Below are 20676 nucleotides of genomic sequence, written 5' to 3'. Positions count from 1 at the left end.
AATGTGATCTGTTGCATCAATATATAATCAGAAATAAGCTGCAACTCATTACTGTTAGTGAACTGTTATTTATTATTAATATTTTACTACATGAACACGGATATATTTTGTCTATAATTTACTAGCATTGGTAATAAACTAGAACATTATATATTTCTCGTTTCGTATTTCATTTGGATCGCTTTAATATTAGTGAGTGAAATTTAGCTGTATACACATATAGAGTTAATAGAACATACGTTTTTGAAACACTTTACTTTGTCTCATTTTGTTACCTTTGTCAAATGGTTTATCATTTGTTAAACAAAAAACTTGTCGGTAATACTATTATGATTAATAAAAAAAAGAAAGAAAAGTAAAACAGAAAAAAATTAGAAGGTGTTTTAGTCTGTAATATCTATTACGTTCATATTTTGTAGTTTAGATATAACTCTCTTTTTTGCCGTTTCCAGTAGTATAGGATGATTGACACCCCCTCTAACGATTCTATCTCCAACCTAGCTTCTTCGTCAAATATAAGTATGGCGGAAAGTGGTGTGTTTTTTTTGTGTTCGTTGTAAGGTGTTATAGATTTTGTGAGTTGTTATGCTTTACTACATAATTTAATCATATTAATAGTTACATGAATATCTAGTTTATTTGTATCTAATCAAATATTTTATTTACCACAAGTTAAGAGATGTATATTGAGAATCTGCTTTATTCAAGGTTAGTTTATGTGTGCGTTATGTATTGGCACAGTTCTGTATGATTCTGGTGGAAAGGTGATGTTTTTATGTAAGATTTATTTATTTTCTTATAAATTCACAGTTTCTTGCTCATGCCGTATATTTATGCTTAAGCGAGAAAGACAATTTCAGTATTGCCAAAACAAACTGGAATATAATACTGGCATTTTACATTTTGCCTATTAATGGAATTTTAATCAAAGTTTTCTCAGTTATTTTCTTTCAAAGATGACCTTACCTAGTTGCTGATCAAGGCAATTAAGATTGTTAAAGTTGCAATTGGCCAAAGTTGCCAACTTTGCATTCATATATTTATTTTTGCATTCTGTATTTTTTCAGTTTTATTGTTAGATAATGGAAAATTGTTTTGATTCCATATCTTTACATCAGGTTTAATTTTTACAATAAGATCAGTATTTGTGTAAAATAACTATGATTTCAAGTGGTACATCACAATTTCTCATTTCACCGTTTAGTCAAATTGTGTGATCTGTTTTACCTTTCATATAAGGTGTTGATAAACATGTTGAGGTATTAAATAAAGAGTCAATCTGGAAAAAAACAGCAATTTGAATTTAAATTTATTGGCTGCATGATCATTTCAGATGTTTTTTTTATCATTTCCACCATCAAAATGTACATATAAGAGAAGGTAAAAATTGCCATTTTCCAAAATTGTTTCCTCAAATTTTCCATCTGTAGGTATTAGAACTACAAAACATTTTTTTATGAATTGCTTTGTTTTGAAAATCTGTTAGAACCTTTTAATGTGCATATACTTTGGTAATCCAAACGTATTTGAAATATGCAGATCATGAATTGTACACTTACATATTTTAATGGATTCTAACTATTAAAATTCTTTTATAAAAAATGTTCAGATTACAGTAAAAAATATCAATATCATCTATGTTTTTGGTAATTATTTAGAAATAGAAAGATGATGCGTTCAAAAAAAGTTGATAATCTTGACATATGTTGTTTTCACAAATTTTCAGATTTATAATTAAAAATGCTCTTACCCATTATGTTGAAAAGTCGTAAAATTTTGTTGCTTTTAAGCGCTGATATTTACATGATAGATAACTGCTAACAAAATATAAGAAATATTTTAAAGAGTAATATTTATTGAATTCTAGATGACTTTGCCCGAATAAATCCCAAAACCCATGCACAAACATATACTAAGCATGGGACTGAAATAATTAAATTTGAATTTTAGTAAAAATCTAGAAACCATATGAATATTCATTGCTTATTGTTTAATAAAATTTAATTTTTTTTTACATCATTCTTTGTTGAAGTTTATTATTTTATTAATTATACAACATGGAATTTATTTATTTTATTAGGTACTGCAGAATATGGTTTTTTATTTTTTGTAACATAATTTTATGATAGGGTAGAATGGTGTTCAAGTTTGGCATATCTTCTGTACTTGTAAGTTTAAATTTTATGTATATCTGTTAATTGGGAAAAGAATTTTGTCTCAAACAGAACATGTTATGAAAAAAATGATTCTTATTCTACTTGTGTTTAATAGCTCCTTCAACCCTTTGCAGTTGGATGATGTATTTAAAATTAGTCCACTGAGGTCGGGTGGCCAGTAGTACTGGCCATAGACATTTTACCTGTCAAGTCAAGAATTGTTTGCACAGTTGTGTTCCTCACAGCTCAGATGGCCAGCAGTAGCTGCCAGGTTAAAATCCCTTGAACACCTGGATGGCCAGCAGTACTGGCCACTCTAAACGTATTGATATAGAAACAGTGTATTTCTTTTGTGTTCTGTGATAAGTGCTGTAACCTATTGGACAGCCTTTTAATTAATTGTGTATTACATTCCAGAACCTTTTTTTATATTTCCTTTTAACACAATCTAACAGCGCTGTATTTTAACAAAAGATTGCGCGGTTTGCAGTGACATAATACCTGGAGGGGAAAGAAAATGAAGCAAATTTTTTTGCAAGAACCATCAGCAACACCCTGGACTACACATGGGCGAATACTTTGAAAAATAAACCACGATTTAGCTAGCAAGTTAAACAAATGTGTTGGACAATCATCTTATAATACAAAGTTTCTTTTTAAATATTATTTTATTGCGTTATATTCAGTAAAGTAAATATTAACCAAAACTATATTAAGCTATTCTTTGTGTGTCAATAAAAAAAAATTATTTAAAATATTGGTGTTGCCCTTTTAAAATTAAATGCTCTATGTAAATATTCAGGAATGAATTAAAATCAATTCTGAGCTGGTGGGGCAGAGCAATCAAGGTGGCAGCTTTGCCAACTGCAACAGGTAAGTGGCCAGTCATGTTGGGTATCCGAGCTGTGAGCACTGCTAGTGTCGTAAATATTCCAAACTGACTGAGAGCGGGCTGTGGCCAGCTATACCGGCCGTCCAACCGCAAAAGTTTTAGGATGTCCTGGTGCGAGTGTGCATGCGTGCTTCCAGAAAATAAGTTCCCATCAGGTTTTTAAACAGATATTTGATAACAATTTAATGTCCTTTCTCTAATGTAGGAAATTAACAAATTCTTTGTTAAAATTAGTATTAAAGGATTGATCAAGTTAATCATGTAATAAAATCCAGACTCCTAGGCTGTTACTACCACCAGTAAATTGTGTATGTATTAAGTGGCTTCATTACCTGGCTGTCTGTAGCAACTTGACCTGAACAGATACTACTCTTGCTAATGCAGCAATTCTGGGAAGAATTGTTTTCCTTGGTTTAATCATAGCAGTTTAGCTGTAAATCTGATTAAAACAAATTTTTTCAATTTTGGACTTTAATTGGACATTCTTTTCATTAAAAATACCAGGTGAGTAAAAAGTACTTCTCAAATTTAAAAGCATATAAAAATTTATTTAGATAATCCATAGATTCGGTTAAGGTCTTATTTCACAGAAATACACACCAAGTTTGTCACCGAACATTCACAATGGTTCAATATGACTTTCATCTGAAATGCGACGTACATCCCACCTGAAGTCAATTCCATTTCAAACTGTAGCTAATAAGTCGGTCATTATCTCTGCAGCTGTCGCATTAATCTGAAGTCTTAGTTGAACAAGATTAGCAGGCTTAGGTGGTTCATAAACCCGTTCTTTAATGAAACCCAAAATCTGGAGAGTGAAGTGGCCATGCAATTGGACCTTCATGATCAATTCACCAACCTGGGAATCAAGTATCATGAAAATCTCAGACTTTTCCAGGTGGTAATGAGGTGGTCGAGTAGGAGTTGTAGTGAGCGCACAAAAACATATCTTCACTTAGTGAAGTGAAGACGTGTTTTTGTGTGCTATGTGTATTTTGTATTTTTAGGTTTTTTATTGGATTGGACGGTCAGGAATTGTGGTTTGGATTTTTTGGAACTGTGTTTTTTAGTGTATGAGTTTTTGAATTGTGAATTTATCTTTTATTAAATGCTTTACTGGTTCGATTTTATTGTCATAGGAAATAAGAACTACAGTTGGTTGATTGCTTGCTTAATGTGTTGGGACAAATGGCTGAGTTGTTGGTTGTTGACAAATGGCTGAGTTGTTGGTTGTTGACAAATGGCTGAGTTGTTGGTTGTTGAAGGGGGGGGGGGTAGGTCTGCCCTGGTCAATGTAGCGGGAATGTGGAAGATGGCGGAAAGATCTATGAGAAGTGGTAGTGGTGGCAGGATATGTGTTCTGGTAAAGCTGGATGTGAGAAATACTTTTAATTGTATTTCTCACATCGCCATTATGCATTCCTTGGTGACATAATGTTCCCCAAAGTACCTGACTCGGATGATCTGGTTGTATCTTAACTGACATTAGGCTGATATGTCAGGTTCAGAGTGGATTAGTGGAATGAAAACTAGATGGGAGTGCCACTGGGGTCAGTCCTTGGACCGACTCTCCGAAATCTGGCATATGATGGTGTGTTCCGGGTCGCTTTTCCCCAGGGAGTGACGCTTTTTGATATGCGGATGACTGGCTATGGTGATTGATGCTAGTACACGGTGGGAGGCTGTCACCAAAATTTGTGACTCCTTTTTGGCTGGATGAGTGGTGTCAGGCTGAAGCTGGCACCAGAGAAAACAGAGACTGTGGTCATCACCTATGCTAAAAGAAGGCTACACTGACCTTTAGGAAGATTGTCGTGAGACCGGCGATCAAGTACCTGGGAGTATGGATTTACTCCAGACTCTGGTTTGGAGTCCATGCCATTGAGGCAAGAGAGGATACTTTGGTTGATTGCTAGCCTTCTTCCGAACAAAGGTGGACCCCATCAGCAGCGAAGGAGTTTGCTAGTAGGGGTGGCATATTCCACTCTCTTACACGGAGCAGAGCTGTGGGTGGGAGTAGCTAGATACAGGAAGTACAGAGTGAAATTGGAGTCCCTACACTGAAAGGTGCTATTTACAGGTTATTTTCACCTGTAGAACACTGTCCTTAGAGGTAGTGGAAGTGCTGGCTGGATGCACACTGATTGATCTGGTATTGCTGTAAAGGAAAAGACTTAGTGTGCAGGGAGTCCTGGCACCCAGTGACAGGAAAAAAGCACTCTGGATAATAACAGAAAAGCTGATGGTAATATAGCAGGAGAGATGGGACTGGGGCATGAAGGGTTGCTGGACCCATCGTCTCATTGATGACGTAAAGAGTTGGTGTGAGAGGTTGCAGGCTTGCTGGGATACAGCCTCATGCATTTTCTGGTGGGCCATGGTGGCTTTTGGTCTTACCTCTTTATAGGTTTAATTTGGACATGAGTCCAGCATTTGAGGAAGAGGAGACTTCAGAACATGTCTACTTCAGGTGCCTGCATTTCACAGAAGACCTGTAGAAATGCTAGAAACACTAGGCCACGATCGCATTTTCATGCTGGACGAAACACAACAGATGCTGGTGGAAAGGGGGGATGGCTGGAAGGCTGTGGAGAATTTCACAAGGAAGATGATGGTGAAACTACATGCAGCAGAAGAGTCCCGTATAGGAAGGAGACGTCAGAGGGTGCCAGGTCAGACAGGCCAGTGGCTGAGTGCCCAGGGGTTCTCCTGAGCATGTGGAGGTTATCTTGGTGTGAGAAGCCGTGGGCGCCTGTCCCCTGTATCTGATAGCATCTGACCCCCTTTCTGAAGTAATGCACATAAGCAGTTACAGGAGGAGGAGATAATTAGAGGTGGAGGTTTAGTTGATAGGGTGCGGGCACACACACACACAACATCTTGTGGAACATGTTAATGAGTCCGATACTTTGTACCTAAATAGTATTTCTCCTTGCAAAAAGGACAAGAAATCCCCTCGGAGCACTTATTCAATGAGTCAAAATGGTATTGCTTTTAACAGTTTTTTCATGATTTTTGAGAGATTATAACTTTTTTATTAGTACAATACACAAGAAACTTTTCTATTTGACATAAACATCTACAAAAACACTGTAAGTTGTGCAAATTTGAGATTTTTATCACAGCCCCATCAGAGTTAGCCAAAATATGAATTAAAAAAAAAAAAAAAAGGTTTTCAAAAAATCATAAAAATTCAGGGGTAAGTATATCACCATTAATATTATTTATGGTAAAACTACTAATATATACATACATATAAAAAAATAATTCAAACTGTGTATACCATCCCTACCTCCTGAAAAAAATTACCAAAGGTGAAATTTCACTGTTTTTCATGTTCAAATGTTTTGGTAATTTTCCCATAGAAAGAAGAGAGATAGGTAAATAAATCACTGGGCCAATCTTTTACCTTGAGAAAATATGAATAAATTGCTTTTTGTTTTATCCTTCCAGGATCAATAGATTTTAGTTATGATTTTTTCCGTAAACCCTTACAGTCACAAAAATAGGTGTGCACTGTAACAAAAATGGTCGCCATGGGTAAACTGCTTAAAAAAAAAAAATTGTTTTTTAAGGTCTTGAGACATGTAGAAAATAAGTGGGTATGTTTCAATTTTTTTTTGAATTGGTCACTCCAAATGGATTGACCCATAACTGGGTCAATCAATCTGCTGATGTGAACCATTGACTCCCACTAAAAATTACATTGTCCAAAAATATATAGCTTCTGCAATTCTCTCTGTCATTTCCACCCAAAACTGCAGTCGAGCAACTTTGTCATCATCTGTAATGAGTTAAACCATGATTAGTTTGTGTGGCTTCAGTGTTGTCATTTGTGTAATATGTGCCAAACAGTCGCTTGTGGAATGCTGATCTCATGTGAAGCACATCAATTTGATTTCTTCGGACTATGTGCAAAGTTTTCTCTGAGTTGTTCCACAGCAGGTTCAGGGACATGTGAGCGCCCTGGTGATTTTCTATGTTTATCAGAGCAACCTGTGTTAATGAAGGTTTGGTGCCAAGAGTAAATTGTATGCCCCCTAAAAAAATAAATGTAAATTGTAATTGGCTCCCTATGTACTTTATGAAAATTATGTTGAACTGCAGTTGTTAACTGCAAATTGTGAAACCAAAACATACAGCGAGAGCATGTTCTGCACCAGTAAATGTATCTGTTTTTAACAACAATGGTGACAGTCCTGGTGTCTGAATTCAGTAGTAATAAACTATTTAGTCAAAACTCGATGTGTTTTGGTATAAAACGAGACCTTAACTAAATCTATAAATGTTATAAATCAATTTTTTTTATGCTTTTAAAGTTGTGAAGTCCATTTTGAATCGCCCAGTATTACAATATACAGAGTATTGAATTCAGTTAATTATGACTCTTGTATTCTGAAGTAGACAAATGAAGTTTATTAAATTTTTTTGGCATTTTAATTCAGAATGATTTTTGTTAAAGGTTCCTGTATGAGAGTTATGGGAAATATTTAATACAGCTTTTATACAAAATTTATCACTCCATCCTAAACATACCCTAATGTAAATATATCTCTTTCTCCCTTATTCGCACTTGTTAATAATATTTACATGTTAGGGAACTATATTTATATGTCTCTTAGTATGAGATATGAGTGGTTTAATAACCACTACACATAAGCAGTAGACAAGATGTCTCATCTCATTGTTGGATCTTGGCAGAAAGACAAAAAAAAATAGTAGGATTTGGTAGACACTAGCACTACTTCTTTCTTCAGTGTGATATTTTACCTTTAATATACTTAAATGAATTCAAGCTACTATTTTTGAATTCTTTGGGTTAGTGATGTTCAAGGAGTAAAGTCTTTTTCTTCATATCTAAAAAAAAAAATTATGCTGAAGTAATTCTTTATAATCTATTGATTGTAGTTACAGTTGTGGATGTTTCATTACATGCAGACTTCTATGGTGGAGTGGTTGTGAGTAAGCCTTTCATTCAGAAGATCCTGGATTAAAATTCCAGACAGGCTTTGTGTTCTTCATACTTTATAAAATCTCTTTATTATATTCCCTTGCAAAAGTGTATTAATAATATTTTTAATTTAATTAAACCGTTTATTTTTCATTTAAACCAAATTTTATGAATGTATTCTCTTTTTATTCTCAGACTGTTTTCAGTTACTTTTGTGGTCTTCACTAACTTGAAAATCTGAAGATTTGAGTGCCTATGTCTAGCAGTTTCTGTAATATAGTATTATAAGTTCAGTATTATTTGGATTGTGGATTTGCAGTTACTGTCAGTTGACTGTTTTGATGCTATTTTCCATCCCTTTTTGTTTTATGCTAATCTTTAACCTGAAGATAAGATAAGATATTCTTCAGTTACCTGATTTATCTGTTCCAGACTTTTTCTTCCTCTACACTTGTTAATTTTTACACTTCTCCATTTCTACAGTTACTAAACTTGGATGGTTTGATATGCACACCAACCTCATTTGTTTGCTGGATTCTGTCACAAATTTCCCTCTTCTCCTATTTATCTGAAGATGTTCATTTTGTATTTTATCTAGCCACCTAAAACATTCTCAATGAATTTTATAATCATCTTTAATTTCTGCCAAAAGAACAGTGGCATCATTGAATCCTTATATCTTAATTTTTTTCTTTGGGTAGTTACTCCATTCCCAGTTTTTTCTTTAATTTCTGTACTGCTTCTTCTATGTACTAACTAAAAATAAAAGATGAAAAATTATGTTCTTGTCCTGCTCCTTTCTGAATCAAAGTTTACCTTTCTTCATCTTTACTATGTGATTCCAGCTAATAGAAATAACTCTTTTCTCCATGTATTTAAGTTGGAATATTTTTTATCAGAAATTTTGAATCTGCACTATCATATACACCTTCTTGAGATCTACAATTGCCATTCAGCTGGTTTTATTTTTTCATCCTGCTGTATAAAATATATGTGGTGGTCAGATAGTCTCTCTTGAATTCATGCAACAGAAGTGGATTTCATTTCGTATATCATTTACCACTTATTCAATTCGCCTATAAAATATTTAAATATTATATACGTACTTGTTAAAAAGTAAAAAGTAGAGTGATAATTCACACACCTAACTGCTAATTAAGTTAGAGGAACATTAACTTTTAGAATATTTTTCTCAAGAGGAAGCCATTATTTGATTTAAAAAAGAGTAAAAGGAAAATGTTTCCTTGAGCTGTAGTTTTACATTATTTTCAGCTCGCAGTACTTAAAGTCTAAAATAGGATTTAAGTTAATTGTTTAGGCCTTTTGTCAATTACTTGGCTCCCTCACCAATTACTGAAAGAGCTGCTGCCTGTTCCAGGAATTATTTCTTTGTCTGGCTACTCTACATACCCAGTTGTTACATTATTACCTTTGGCGCAGGTATCTGCATCTCAGAAGAATGAATGGAATATGTCGGCTTATTTATAGTTGTAGCTAGATTCCAGGTCGACAGGCATGGTTTGAATCAATACATAATAAATACAATCATTTGACCAGCTGTTTATAATTTTTGGAAACAAATATCTCTCAGTGTGTCTACTAAACTGTGCATATTTGAAGTGGTTTTATCTGTGATGAGTAAATTTATGAATTTTTAAATTATTTTGTTTTTGATATTCATTACTATATTATTGGCTGGCCAAACACATGTAGTATATTTTATTTTATAATACTTGATGTCATATTTTTATATGTAATTTTTAATTTTAACATTTTTATGCTTCTTTTAATAAATTTAAAAAATTTAATTTTAATACATAATTTAACACTAAATATTTTATAAAAAGAAAAAATTATACAACTGAAGTTGTGGGTTGCCGCGAAGCGCTATTGTAGGGATTGTAAGAAATATAAGTGAGTGTCATTTTATTTTATTCAATTCTGTACTTGGGTGGATCAAGTTGAATCTATTTTATACAAACAGCATTTATTTTTATCTCTTCACCACATTCTATTATAATATAAGTGGGCTATTATGATGAAAATTGCTGATGGAAACACCAAACATAAATAAAAATGCTGCAAAATTTATTTAAATCTAGGCTTTTTTTTTAAAAGAAAACTGTTATTTGCCTTTTATTTGTTATTTACCTTGTTACTTATGAATAGGTCTTTGAAACTAAAAAAAAAAATATTAAAACATGTACAAATGTAATGCATTACTCTTTAACACTGTATAAAAAACAGTAATGTGACTGAAACTAATGACTAGCTAAGTATTTACTCTAGATATGTAAAATAGTTTTGAAAAAATAACATTTTTTTGTCAATTGTTTTTGAGCTATATAGCTTTAGAAATGTTTGTAAATTTTCTCAATATGCAGTTGATGCTCAGATTAAGTAAATAACTTACCTATTATCTTTTTGTAAAAATTAAGCTGTTTTACTTTTCTGATTAGTTTTATGTCTGTGGTGAAAATATACATAATTTTGAAGTAGTCAGTATATTTTTATAAAAAAACCAACCTGGAAGTCTGAATGATTAGAATCTGGATAAATTGGTGGGGAATTTACTCACAATATTATAATTAAGAAAAAAAGATTTTCCCATAATTAATCATAAGTTCCTTCCCTATCCAGTTGAAACAGTATTTATAATATAAACCTTGTTTCATAAGATAAGGGAATAATAATTGTAATGAACATTATACTGTTTATTTCAATCTTTCTCATTACTGTAACAGGTAATATATCTTGGGTGCAAGAGGCACTAAAGAGTTGTTTCCTTGAGATGCTTACTATACAGCAGTCCATTGATTAAACTGACTAAAGATTTAATACACTTTCAGTTGGTTCAACACAAGGGCTGGCTGTAGAGATGAATAACATTTGCCATTCTGTGTGCCAAGCATGCTAATATTAAATATTACATATATATTATATTATTGCCTTTTACTTAGCGTAAAATACAATGTGAAACTAATCAACTTCTCACTTTCCCAAGTAAGCCTCTGTAGTTGATAGTTGTTATTTTTGAGAATGGCTGTAATGCTTTCTGGAGTTACTTTTGGTAGGTACTTACAACTGTTTCTTACATTGATTTTGTGTTAGGTACTGTGGCAAGTTACAGTTGCGGCATTTACATTATAACAAATCTGTGAGTTTACTCCAGTTAACCAGTTAAGTGTGCAACATGCCGTTTTATTGATAAATTAATTAAAAATATTGCATTATGATTTTATTTAAAATAGTTTTGGTTATTGAGAAATGATCCATTATATTGTTATTGTTTCAGGTGCATGAAAGTAGTATCTTTGATAACAAGTAAACATGAGTGAAAACAATACTTATGAGCCTCTTGCAGAAATAATCCTAAAATCTGGAAATGATCCTGAAAATGGTGTTTATTGTTTGTGCAGCAGAGCTATTATTTGGTATGTTTTATTGTAAATAATATTGTTACTAATTACCCTTTAACTTCTGCTTGTGAACTAGTTCTAAGTGCATGATATAAGAGTATGTGTCTTAATTGAACTGCCATTTAAAAATAGCATGATTAACAATATTGAAGCTGGTTTTGGCGTACAATAAATAATGGGTTTTTCTTACTTAATTTAAATATGATATATCTACTTAAATTGATTTTAAATTTATACGTACTAGTTGATTAAAATTTCATGGCAATAATAGGACAGATAATCTGGGATATTAATATAAGAAAAAAAGGTTCTATAAATTTATTTCTGGAAATGTTTTGTTTTCATATTAGGTTAGAGATATATTTCACCCTGATCTACTTCAAGAGTAAAATGAAGCTACACTGTAATTCTTGAGACCCAATGAAGGGGTTTAATTTGGTAGTTTTGTAAGTTTCTTGATCTGAAAAATTGAATAAAACAGTCCAGAAGTATTTCTATAATAGTTTGCAAGTATTTTTATAAAGCCAAAAAAAAATTTGAAGTTGAAATTTTCTATCAAAATTAATCAAGGATTTAATTCTGAGAAAATGGATGTAAATAATGTCAACAAGTACAGCTTAAAAGATTTGATGGTAATTCAAAACCAAACAGTTCAAAATAAGGTAAAGTGTAAACGATTCTAGACAGTACAAAAATCTAATAAAATTATTTATTTTTGAAAGTTATCTGCCATTAAAGAGAACATTTTAGTGAATTATGTAATGTGATTCTGATGAACAGTATTAGCTAAATTATATTGTAATCGAAAAATAGTACATAATTGAATTTTTGTTTAGAATTACAGCAAATTAATTGTATTATTATGTGTAGAAGTTAAAAATAAGGTATGTATGTTGCCCTCCCCCACTCACATATATACCATACTTATTTGAATTTAAGACACCCTAAATTTAGTAGATAATTTCTGGAAAAAATAAAAATATCCAACAGAAATATTTAATTACTGTATAACTTATTTTTTATAAATTACATTAGTCATACAAGTATTTTATATGTATCATCAGTATCTTTCATTATGTTCATCCTATTTTGAAAAACAAATGTAATAAGTTAAATATTAATTTAATTTTTTTAAATTGTTTATTTATATACTGTTTTAATTGAGTTAGGTATACTTCACAATTTGTGTAATATATACATTTTTTTAGTTGTAGGACCAACCTATGTATGGGTATTTATACCCCGTACTGGTCCTTTTTGTGTATGTAAATGTTTAAAGGAATTTGTTAATACATTTTTTTTTGTCTTCAGTCATTTGACTGGTTTGCTGCAGCTCTCCAAGATTCCCTATCTAGTCTCAGTTGTTTCATTTTGGTATACCCCCTACATCCTATATCCCTAACAATTTGTTTTACATATTCCAAACATTGCCTGCCTGCACAATTTTTCCCCTCTACCTGTCCCTCCAATATTAAATAAACAGGATGCCTTAATATGTGGCCCATAAGTCTGTTTCATCTTTTAATATATTTTTCCAAATGCTTCTTTCTTCATCAATTTGCTGCAACACTTCTTCATTTGCCACCTTATCCACCCATCTGATTTTTGACATTCTCCTATAGCACCATATTTCAAAAGCTTGTAATCTTTTTTCTCAGCTGCTCTGATCATCCAAGTTTCAATTCCTTCTAAAGCTATGCTCCAAACATATGCTTTCAAAAATGTTTTCCTGACGTTTAAATTTATTTTTGATGTAAACAAATTATATTTCTGACTGAAGGCTCGTTTTGCCTGTGCTATTCGGCATTTTATATTGCTCCTGCTTTGTCCATCTTTAGTAATTCTACTTCTCAAATAACAAAATTCTTCTACCTCCATAATATTTTTTTCTCTTCCTATTTTTATATTCAGTGGTCCATCTACATTATTTTTACTACACTTCATTACTTTCATTTTGTTCTTGTTTATTTTCATGTGGTAGTTCTTGCATAGGACTTCATCCATGCCATTCATTGTTTCTTCTAAATCTTTTTTACTCAGCTAGAATTACTATATCATCAGCATATGTTAGCATCTTTATCTTTTGGCCTTGTACTGTTATTCCAGATCTGAATTTTTCTTTAACATCATTAACTGCTAGTTCTATGTAAAGATTAAAAAGTAATGGGGATAGGGAACATCCTTGTTAAATTTTTTTTTATTACGGCTTCTTTCTTATGTTCTTCAATTATTACTGTTGCTGTTTGGTTCCTATAAATGTTAGCAATTCTTTTATCTCTGTACTTGAATCCTAATTTTTTTAAATTCTGAAACATTTTATTCCAGTCTACGTTATCGAATGTCTTTTGTAGGTCTATAAATGCCAAGTATGTTGGTTTTTTTTTTTCTTTAATCTTTCTTCTATTATTAATTTGAACACTAAAATTGCTTCCCTTGTACAGGGACAAGGGAAGCAATTATCTGCTCCTGCTTTCTTTGTTTTCATGACTATAACAGTTTTTGAAGTCTGATGGATCTTCCTGAGGAAGTTCCATAAATAAGTTCCACCAGTTTGTATAATCTATCGTTTCCTCACCTGCACTGTGCAGTAATTCTGCAAGTATTCCGTCTATTCCAGGAGCCTTTCTGTCATTCAAATCTTTTAATGCTCTCTTAAATTCACTTTGAATATTGTTTCTCATATTTCATCCTCTTCGACTTCCTCTTCCTCTATAACACCATTTTTTAATTCATTTCCTCCGTATAACTCTTCAATGTATTCCACCCACCTATCAACCTTTCCTTTGGTATTATAAATCGGTGTACCATCTTTGTTTAACACATTATTAGATTTTAATTTGTGTATCACAAAATTTTCCTTACATTCCTTAGTTAAATTTCCTTAAATTTTCCTTAGTTCGTTTTAGTTTCTACATCACTAGCATTCTTATATTTTCTCTGCATTCATCCATCAGCTGCAATATATCCTCTGATATCCAAGGTTTTCCACCATTTCTCTTTGTTCCATCTAAGTTTGCTTCTGCTGATTTAAGAATTTCCTTTTTAACATTCTCCCACTTTTTGTTTACATTTTCTACCATATCTTTTTTACCCAGACCTCTTACGATGTTGTCTCCAAAAATCTTCTTTTCCTCCTCTTCCTCAAGCTTCTCTAAATATCACCGATTCATCTGACACCTTTTCTTCAGGTTTTTAAACATCTATCTACATTTCATTGTCACTAAATTTATTGTCGTTATCAATGTCTGCTCCAGGGTAAGCTTTGCAGTTGATGACTTGACTTCTAAATCTTTGCTTAACCATGATATAATCTATCTGATACCTTGCAGTATCACCTGGCTTTGACTTTCCATGTGCATATCTTCTATTATGATTTTTAAAATGGGTATTGATAATTACTAAATTATACGTCGTGCAAAACTGTAAGTCGGTCCCCTCTTTCATTCCTTTTGCTCAGCCTATATTCACCCACAATATTTCCTTCCCTGCCTTTTCCAATGCTTGCATTCGAAACTATTATTAAATTTTCATCTTTAATATATTTAATTGCTTTGTCAATTTCATCGTGTATACTCTACCTTGTCATCATCATGGGCACTTGTAGGCATACAGATGTTAACAGTCATTGTCAGGTTAGGATTTGATTTTATCCTTACTACAATGATTATCGCTATGCATTTTGAAATACTGTATTCTCTTGCCTACGAGGTGCGACAATAAAGTAATGAGACTGATTTTTCTTTGCAAGATGTGGCAACCCTGCAGCTTGCGTAGGCACACCATCTTTGACCTTGGTCTATAAGCTACTTCTAGTCCAAGCGGCACATTGATGCAACTGCTCAATCGTGAGTTGTGCTGTAATAAGTGAACACGTGTTTGTGTCTCTCGTCACAGAAATGAAACCGCAAAATATTGCGCAACGGAATGCCATTTATTTTTGCGTTAAATCGGGTGAAAACGCGACGACAACTTATGGTAAGCTTCAGAAGGCTTTTGGAGAGGAGGTCATGTCAAGAGCTCAAGTTTTTCAGTGGCATAAAATTTTTAGTGAAGGCAAAACGAATTTTGAAGATGAAGACCGCAGTGGACGACCATCAACCTCACAGACAGATGTCAACTTGACCAGGGTGCGTGAAATCGTACGATCTGATCGAAGATTATCCGTGAAAATGATTGCAGAAGAACTCAACATCAATAGAGAAACGGTTCGTCTAATATTAAATGAAGATCTTGGTATGAGAAAGATTTGTGCAAAAATGGTCCCCAAAAATCTTACACAACAACAGCGAGAAACACGGAAAAATGTGGCAGCCGATCTGTTAGAGCAAACGGAAATCAATCCAGATTTGTTGAGCCGTGTTATCACTGGTGATGAAGGTTGGTTATTTCAATACGATCCAGAGACAAAACGCCAAAGTTCGCAATGGTGCTCAAAGGGATCATCCAGACCAAAAAAAGCTCGCATGTCAAAGTCAAAAGTGAAATGCATGCTTGTGTGCTTCTTCGATTCCAAGGGAATTGTTCATAAAGAGTGGGTGCCCCCTGGACAAACAGTTAACCAATATTTCTACAAAGAAATTTTTGAAAGATTTCGTAAACGAGTTCTTCATGTCTGTGCCAACATTGCTGATAATTGGATTCTGCATCACGATAATGCGCCATCCCATACTGCTCTGTCAGTACAGCAATTTTTAACCTCAAAACAAATTTCAGTACTACCACAGACACCTTATTTACCAGATATCGCTCCATGTGACTTTTTTCTATTTCCAAGAGTCAAAATGGCAGTCAAGGGACACCATTTTCAAACAACACAAGATGTCCAAAAAGCTGTGACGATGGTCTTGGAGGATATTACAGAAGATGAGTTCCAGAAATGTTACCATCAATGGCAGAAGCGCTGGAATAAGTGTGTGCAAACAAAGTAGGGGAACTACTTTGAAGGAGACAACACTAAACATGACTAAAACGGTAAGCAACATTTTTTTTCACATCAGTCTCATTACTTTATTGTCGCACCTCGTATATTCTTGTTCATTATAAAACCTACTCCTGCCTTCCCTTTATTTGAAGCTGAATTAATTATTCTAAAATCACCTGATCAAAAGCCTTTTTCTCTTCCCATTGTACCTCGCTAATTCTTACTACCCCTACATTTAATCTATCCATTTCCCTCTTTCAATTTTCTAACCTACCAACCTTTTTTAAACTTCTAGCTCTTGAAATAAGTCATCTTTCGACAAATTTTTGTATGTTCTATACATGATGACAATTGTTCTTTCACATTTCCTGTCTCGTCTCCATTCAGTGTTGAACAGGCATACTACAGATTCAAAAACTTCAGGGTTACACCTATTAATTATGCATGTATGTCAAATTGCATTGGATTTCCAATTAAAGACCTCGAATTTAAGCTGCTTCTGACATTTTGACTTGACATATTTTATATATGCTTTTTTTTGAAAATTCAAATAATTTATTAACATGACCATTTTTTAATAAAATTTAATATTATATCAAATATAAACCACCAAAACACAGTAATTAAATAAGTTAAACTTAAAATATAAATTTCCAAGAAAGGTTTTTTGCAGCTTCCCGCATTTTCAGTTGTAATTAATTCTATAATTACATTTTATATATATATATAAAATTCTTTTTAAAAATTACTGTCTTTAGATTGTTCTTTGTTTTAAAATTTTTAATTTTATTATGAATGCATATGCAAATTTTGCTGTCCAGTACAATGATGTTTTATAAATAGAGTTCCCAGGCTAAAGGTATCCAAAAGCAATGACCTATATTTAGAAAACCAGTTGTCATAATCTCTTAAACGTAGGCTCAGTTTACTTGAAATATCTCTCAGAATTTGTTCTCTACACTCTCAAGGTCAGTGGAATATGAATGCACAGGCAAGTCAATTCAAATGCAATTGTAGTCAGTTGAGAGGTGGACCCCATAACAGAAGGTTCAAGTTGTGCTTTGGTTAGCGGAGTGTCAATCAGTTACTTGGGTTCAATCGCGTGTACAAATTGAATGGAATACTGATCCTCCCACATCCAACTATATTCGTCAGACAGCTTGGAAGCTCCTGTAAAGCTCACTTAAACAAAGGAATCTTGGTTTCACAAACTGGAAATCATCCAAAAGTTTCAGTGAAGAGACTGTGGTGGGTTGTGTTTGTGATGCATCTACCACCACTAGTCCTGCAAAGTCAATTAGGCAAGCTAGTTATGAACTGCAATCTCCTCATCCACTGTTCATGACACTGTTCATAAGCAGCTTCATTTGTGAGCATACAAGTTACAACTCCTTCATCACATTAAACCAAATGATTACTGCCTATGATATCACTTTGCTGCAGAGGTTATGCACCGTGTCTAAAACAATCCTAATTACCTTAATGTATTGTTATTTAGTGATGAGGCACCCACCATTTCATACGTGTGGAAAAATTAACAGACAATTGTTGAATTTGGGATGCTGAAAATTCCCATACAGTAATTGAAAATGAAAGGGAACACTGAAATTCAGTGCCTGGTTTGGACTGCACAAAAATGATGTTATCGGTCCGTTTTTTTTTTTTCATAGAGCCCCTATGACAAGACACAAGTAACTCGACATGCTTGAGAACTTTGCAGTTCCTCAGATTCCTGCAGGCTTCAATTTCTAATGAGATGGTGCTCCACCACTCCTTCATTGAGATGAACAACACTTTCCTATATGTTATATCAGATGAGTAGGTTCAACTATATGGCTATCTAGATATCCAAATATCACTCCTTTGGACTTTATTTCTTGGGGATTTATTCAAAGTTGTGTATACCAAAGATAAGTTGGAGAATTTAACAATTTAAAATGGAGAATTATTGAAGTTGTTGAACACTGCAGATGCTCCTAAATAACCAGCAAGAGTTAGATTGTCATCCAAACATCTGCCATGTTACAAAACGTGCACAAATTGACTAACTTGACATTAAAACTATATTAAAACTATATTAGTTATTGGGTTTATTAAAAAAATATTAAATTGTATTAACTGGTTCTCTTAATATAAATTGTCACTTTTAGATACCTTTAGCCTGGACACCCTGTATTTATAAAATTATATATATATAAAACTGAAATTTAACCACAAATATATACAGCCACTAGTAACTAAACTTAAAGAAACTAGTACCAATAAACCCCTTTTGCAGGATCCTGCATCAACAGTTGGTATAAAGGTCTATAATTACATCAATCAGTTATTGAAAAACCTAAAATTTAGACTATTTATAACACAAAAAATTTGTTATGAAGAATACACAACTCCACTGCTATTACTGGAAGCACAGCAGTAAATATACAGCAATTAATATTCAATCTAATTAGCATAATAGTCAGTATGTTGCTGAATTATTTGAATTATCAAAAATAAATTATATATGCATTTTGTGTGTGCACAGGAATATAAACTTAATTTTTATCTCCAAGTTGGGTGTTTGGTTCAGTATGAAACTAAACAGAAAAATTCCATTTTTAAGTGTGTTTAGATTTTCTTATTAATCATGATAACATAACCTTATTTCATGCTACAAATATTTCAAATCAACAAACATGAATTGTTAATTTTAAACAAATATTCATCACAACAAGAGTTTATATTCTATAATTGTATTTATACAGCAAATCAACTGTTATGAAGGAAACATTTTCTTCCATTCTTTGTATAAGTGATAAAAATGTATAGATAAATGAAATATATACTTTTGAATAAACATTTTAATACCTTCAAGAAAACCAGATATGGGGTGGGTGGGAAGTCTCTTTACGCTAGTTATGAAGTTATTGGGGTAGGTGCGCAGCTTACCTTCTATGGATCTAAAATGTGTGGGTTCCACGAATTTCAAAGCATAGCTGTATATACCTCCATGTTCAATTGTTCATCTATAACAGCACATCAGGAGTGATCATTTTATTTTAATTGCTGACTGGGCAGCATCTTGGAACTGGTCATTGTTAACATATTTGCATTTTTGGATCTTGTCTTTTATAAAACCCCAGAGTGCATTGTGTGGGAGGTCAGACTTTTTTGCTGGCCAAGGCAATGGAGCTGGTACTTGCTAGACCCACATCTGATCCAGTGATTTGGAAAAACTTCATTGAGGAAGCGTCTGCGGACATTCAAAGCAAAATGCGCTAGAGCAGTGATTCTCAAACTGTGTGCCGTGGTGCCCCATGGAGCCACGACCTCTTTGCAGGGGTGCCGTGAAATATTGTAAAAGCTTCATAGTTAATTGAACAGAGACATTTATAATTATTAATTTAATGTTTAATAAAGTAAAAAAATAATGAAGATGCATAAGTTTTATTTATTTTTACCTCTCTTATGAGTAATCATACTTTTACTTAGGGAGGGTGCCATGGAAAAATTTTAATTGAAAAATTAAAATTAAACTCGGAAAGAGTGCAGTGACTCGAAAAAGTTTGGGAACCACTACACTGGAGCACCATCTTACTGAAATGTAATGATGTCAGTGATCCCTTTGCTGTTAATTCTGGAAACAACCACTCATTGATCTACAGATAACTGTGCTGTTTAACTGCTTCATTGAAAAAAATAATCACTAAGGAACTCAGCTGTCATTCCACCTCAAATCATAACCTGTGGTGGATGGTGTTCAGTTTCCTCAAAAACAGTGAGGATTGTCTTTTGCCCAGTTAAAAACATTTGAGTTTTGAGAACTTTGATAAATTGCACGCTTGTCTGAGAACATGATGTTCTTTTTATTGTTGGCTCTCATAAAGAATTCACGCAATAACTGTCATGTATAAATACATCAATTAAGGTCATTGTCGTTCAATTCATTAACTGTGGCTAGATGAAAACATTTAACTTTCAAATCCTTCCGCATATGGTCTTGCATTATCAGTCTTGTAATGCCTAACTCTGCAGAACATTTGCATGTTAATTTCATCGGTGATTGTTGAATCAGTGCCTCCACAGCAACACATGTCTCAGCTCGAGTGCTTGGCCTCCCACTGCATGGCACATCAAGAACACTCTTCCCATTGCATGAGTCTTCTTCTCCCATGTCATTAACGTTTGCCTTGGTGGTGATGATTTCCCAAAATGCACAAATAAGTCATTCATAATATAATTCAGTGTTTTTACCAGTGTGGATATTCATGGAGCCACACACAAGGTAACAAATGCTCTTCAACAGTGAACAGATTCGTATCAGTCATCATTCTACACTCAACTATGACTAAGTC

The 20676-nt window shown here is 33.2% G+C and overlaps 1 protein-coding gene across 1 annotated transcript in view; it reads left to right on the top strand.

Annotated features, from left to right (window-relative positions):
- The first annotated feature begins 514 nt into the window (after positions 1 to 514).
- Positions 515 to 20676, top strand: part of Tgs1 (Trimethylguanosine synthase 1) — a 57585-nt gene continuing 37423 nt past the window's right edge. The window contains exons 1-2 of the mRNA XM_075369973.1: positions 515 to 575; positions 11295 to 11433. Coding sequence (XP_075226088.1) covers positions 11330 to 11433 — 104 coding nt within the window. The 5' untranslated portion in view covers positions 515 to 575; positions 11295 to 11329. The remainder of the gene's footprint in view (positions 576 to 11294; positions 11434 to 20676) is intronic.

The sequence above is a fragment of the Lycorma delicatula genome, chromosome 6 (assembly GCF_047948215.1).
Source record: "Lycorma delicatula isolate Av1 chromosome 6, ASM4794821v1, whole genome shotgun sequence".
NCBI classification, from domain to species: Eukaryota; Metazoa; Arthropoda; class Insecta; order Hemiptera; family Fulgoridae; genus Lycorma; species Lycorma delicatula.
This window is presented reverse-complemented; position numbering and strand designations above follow the sequence as displayed.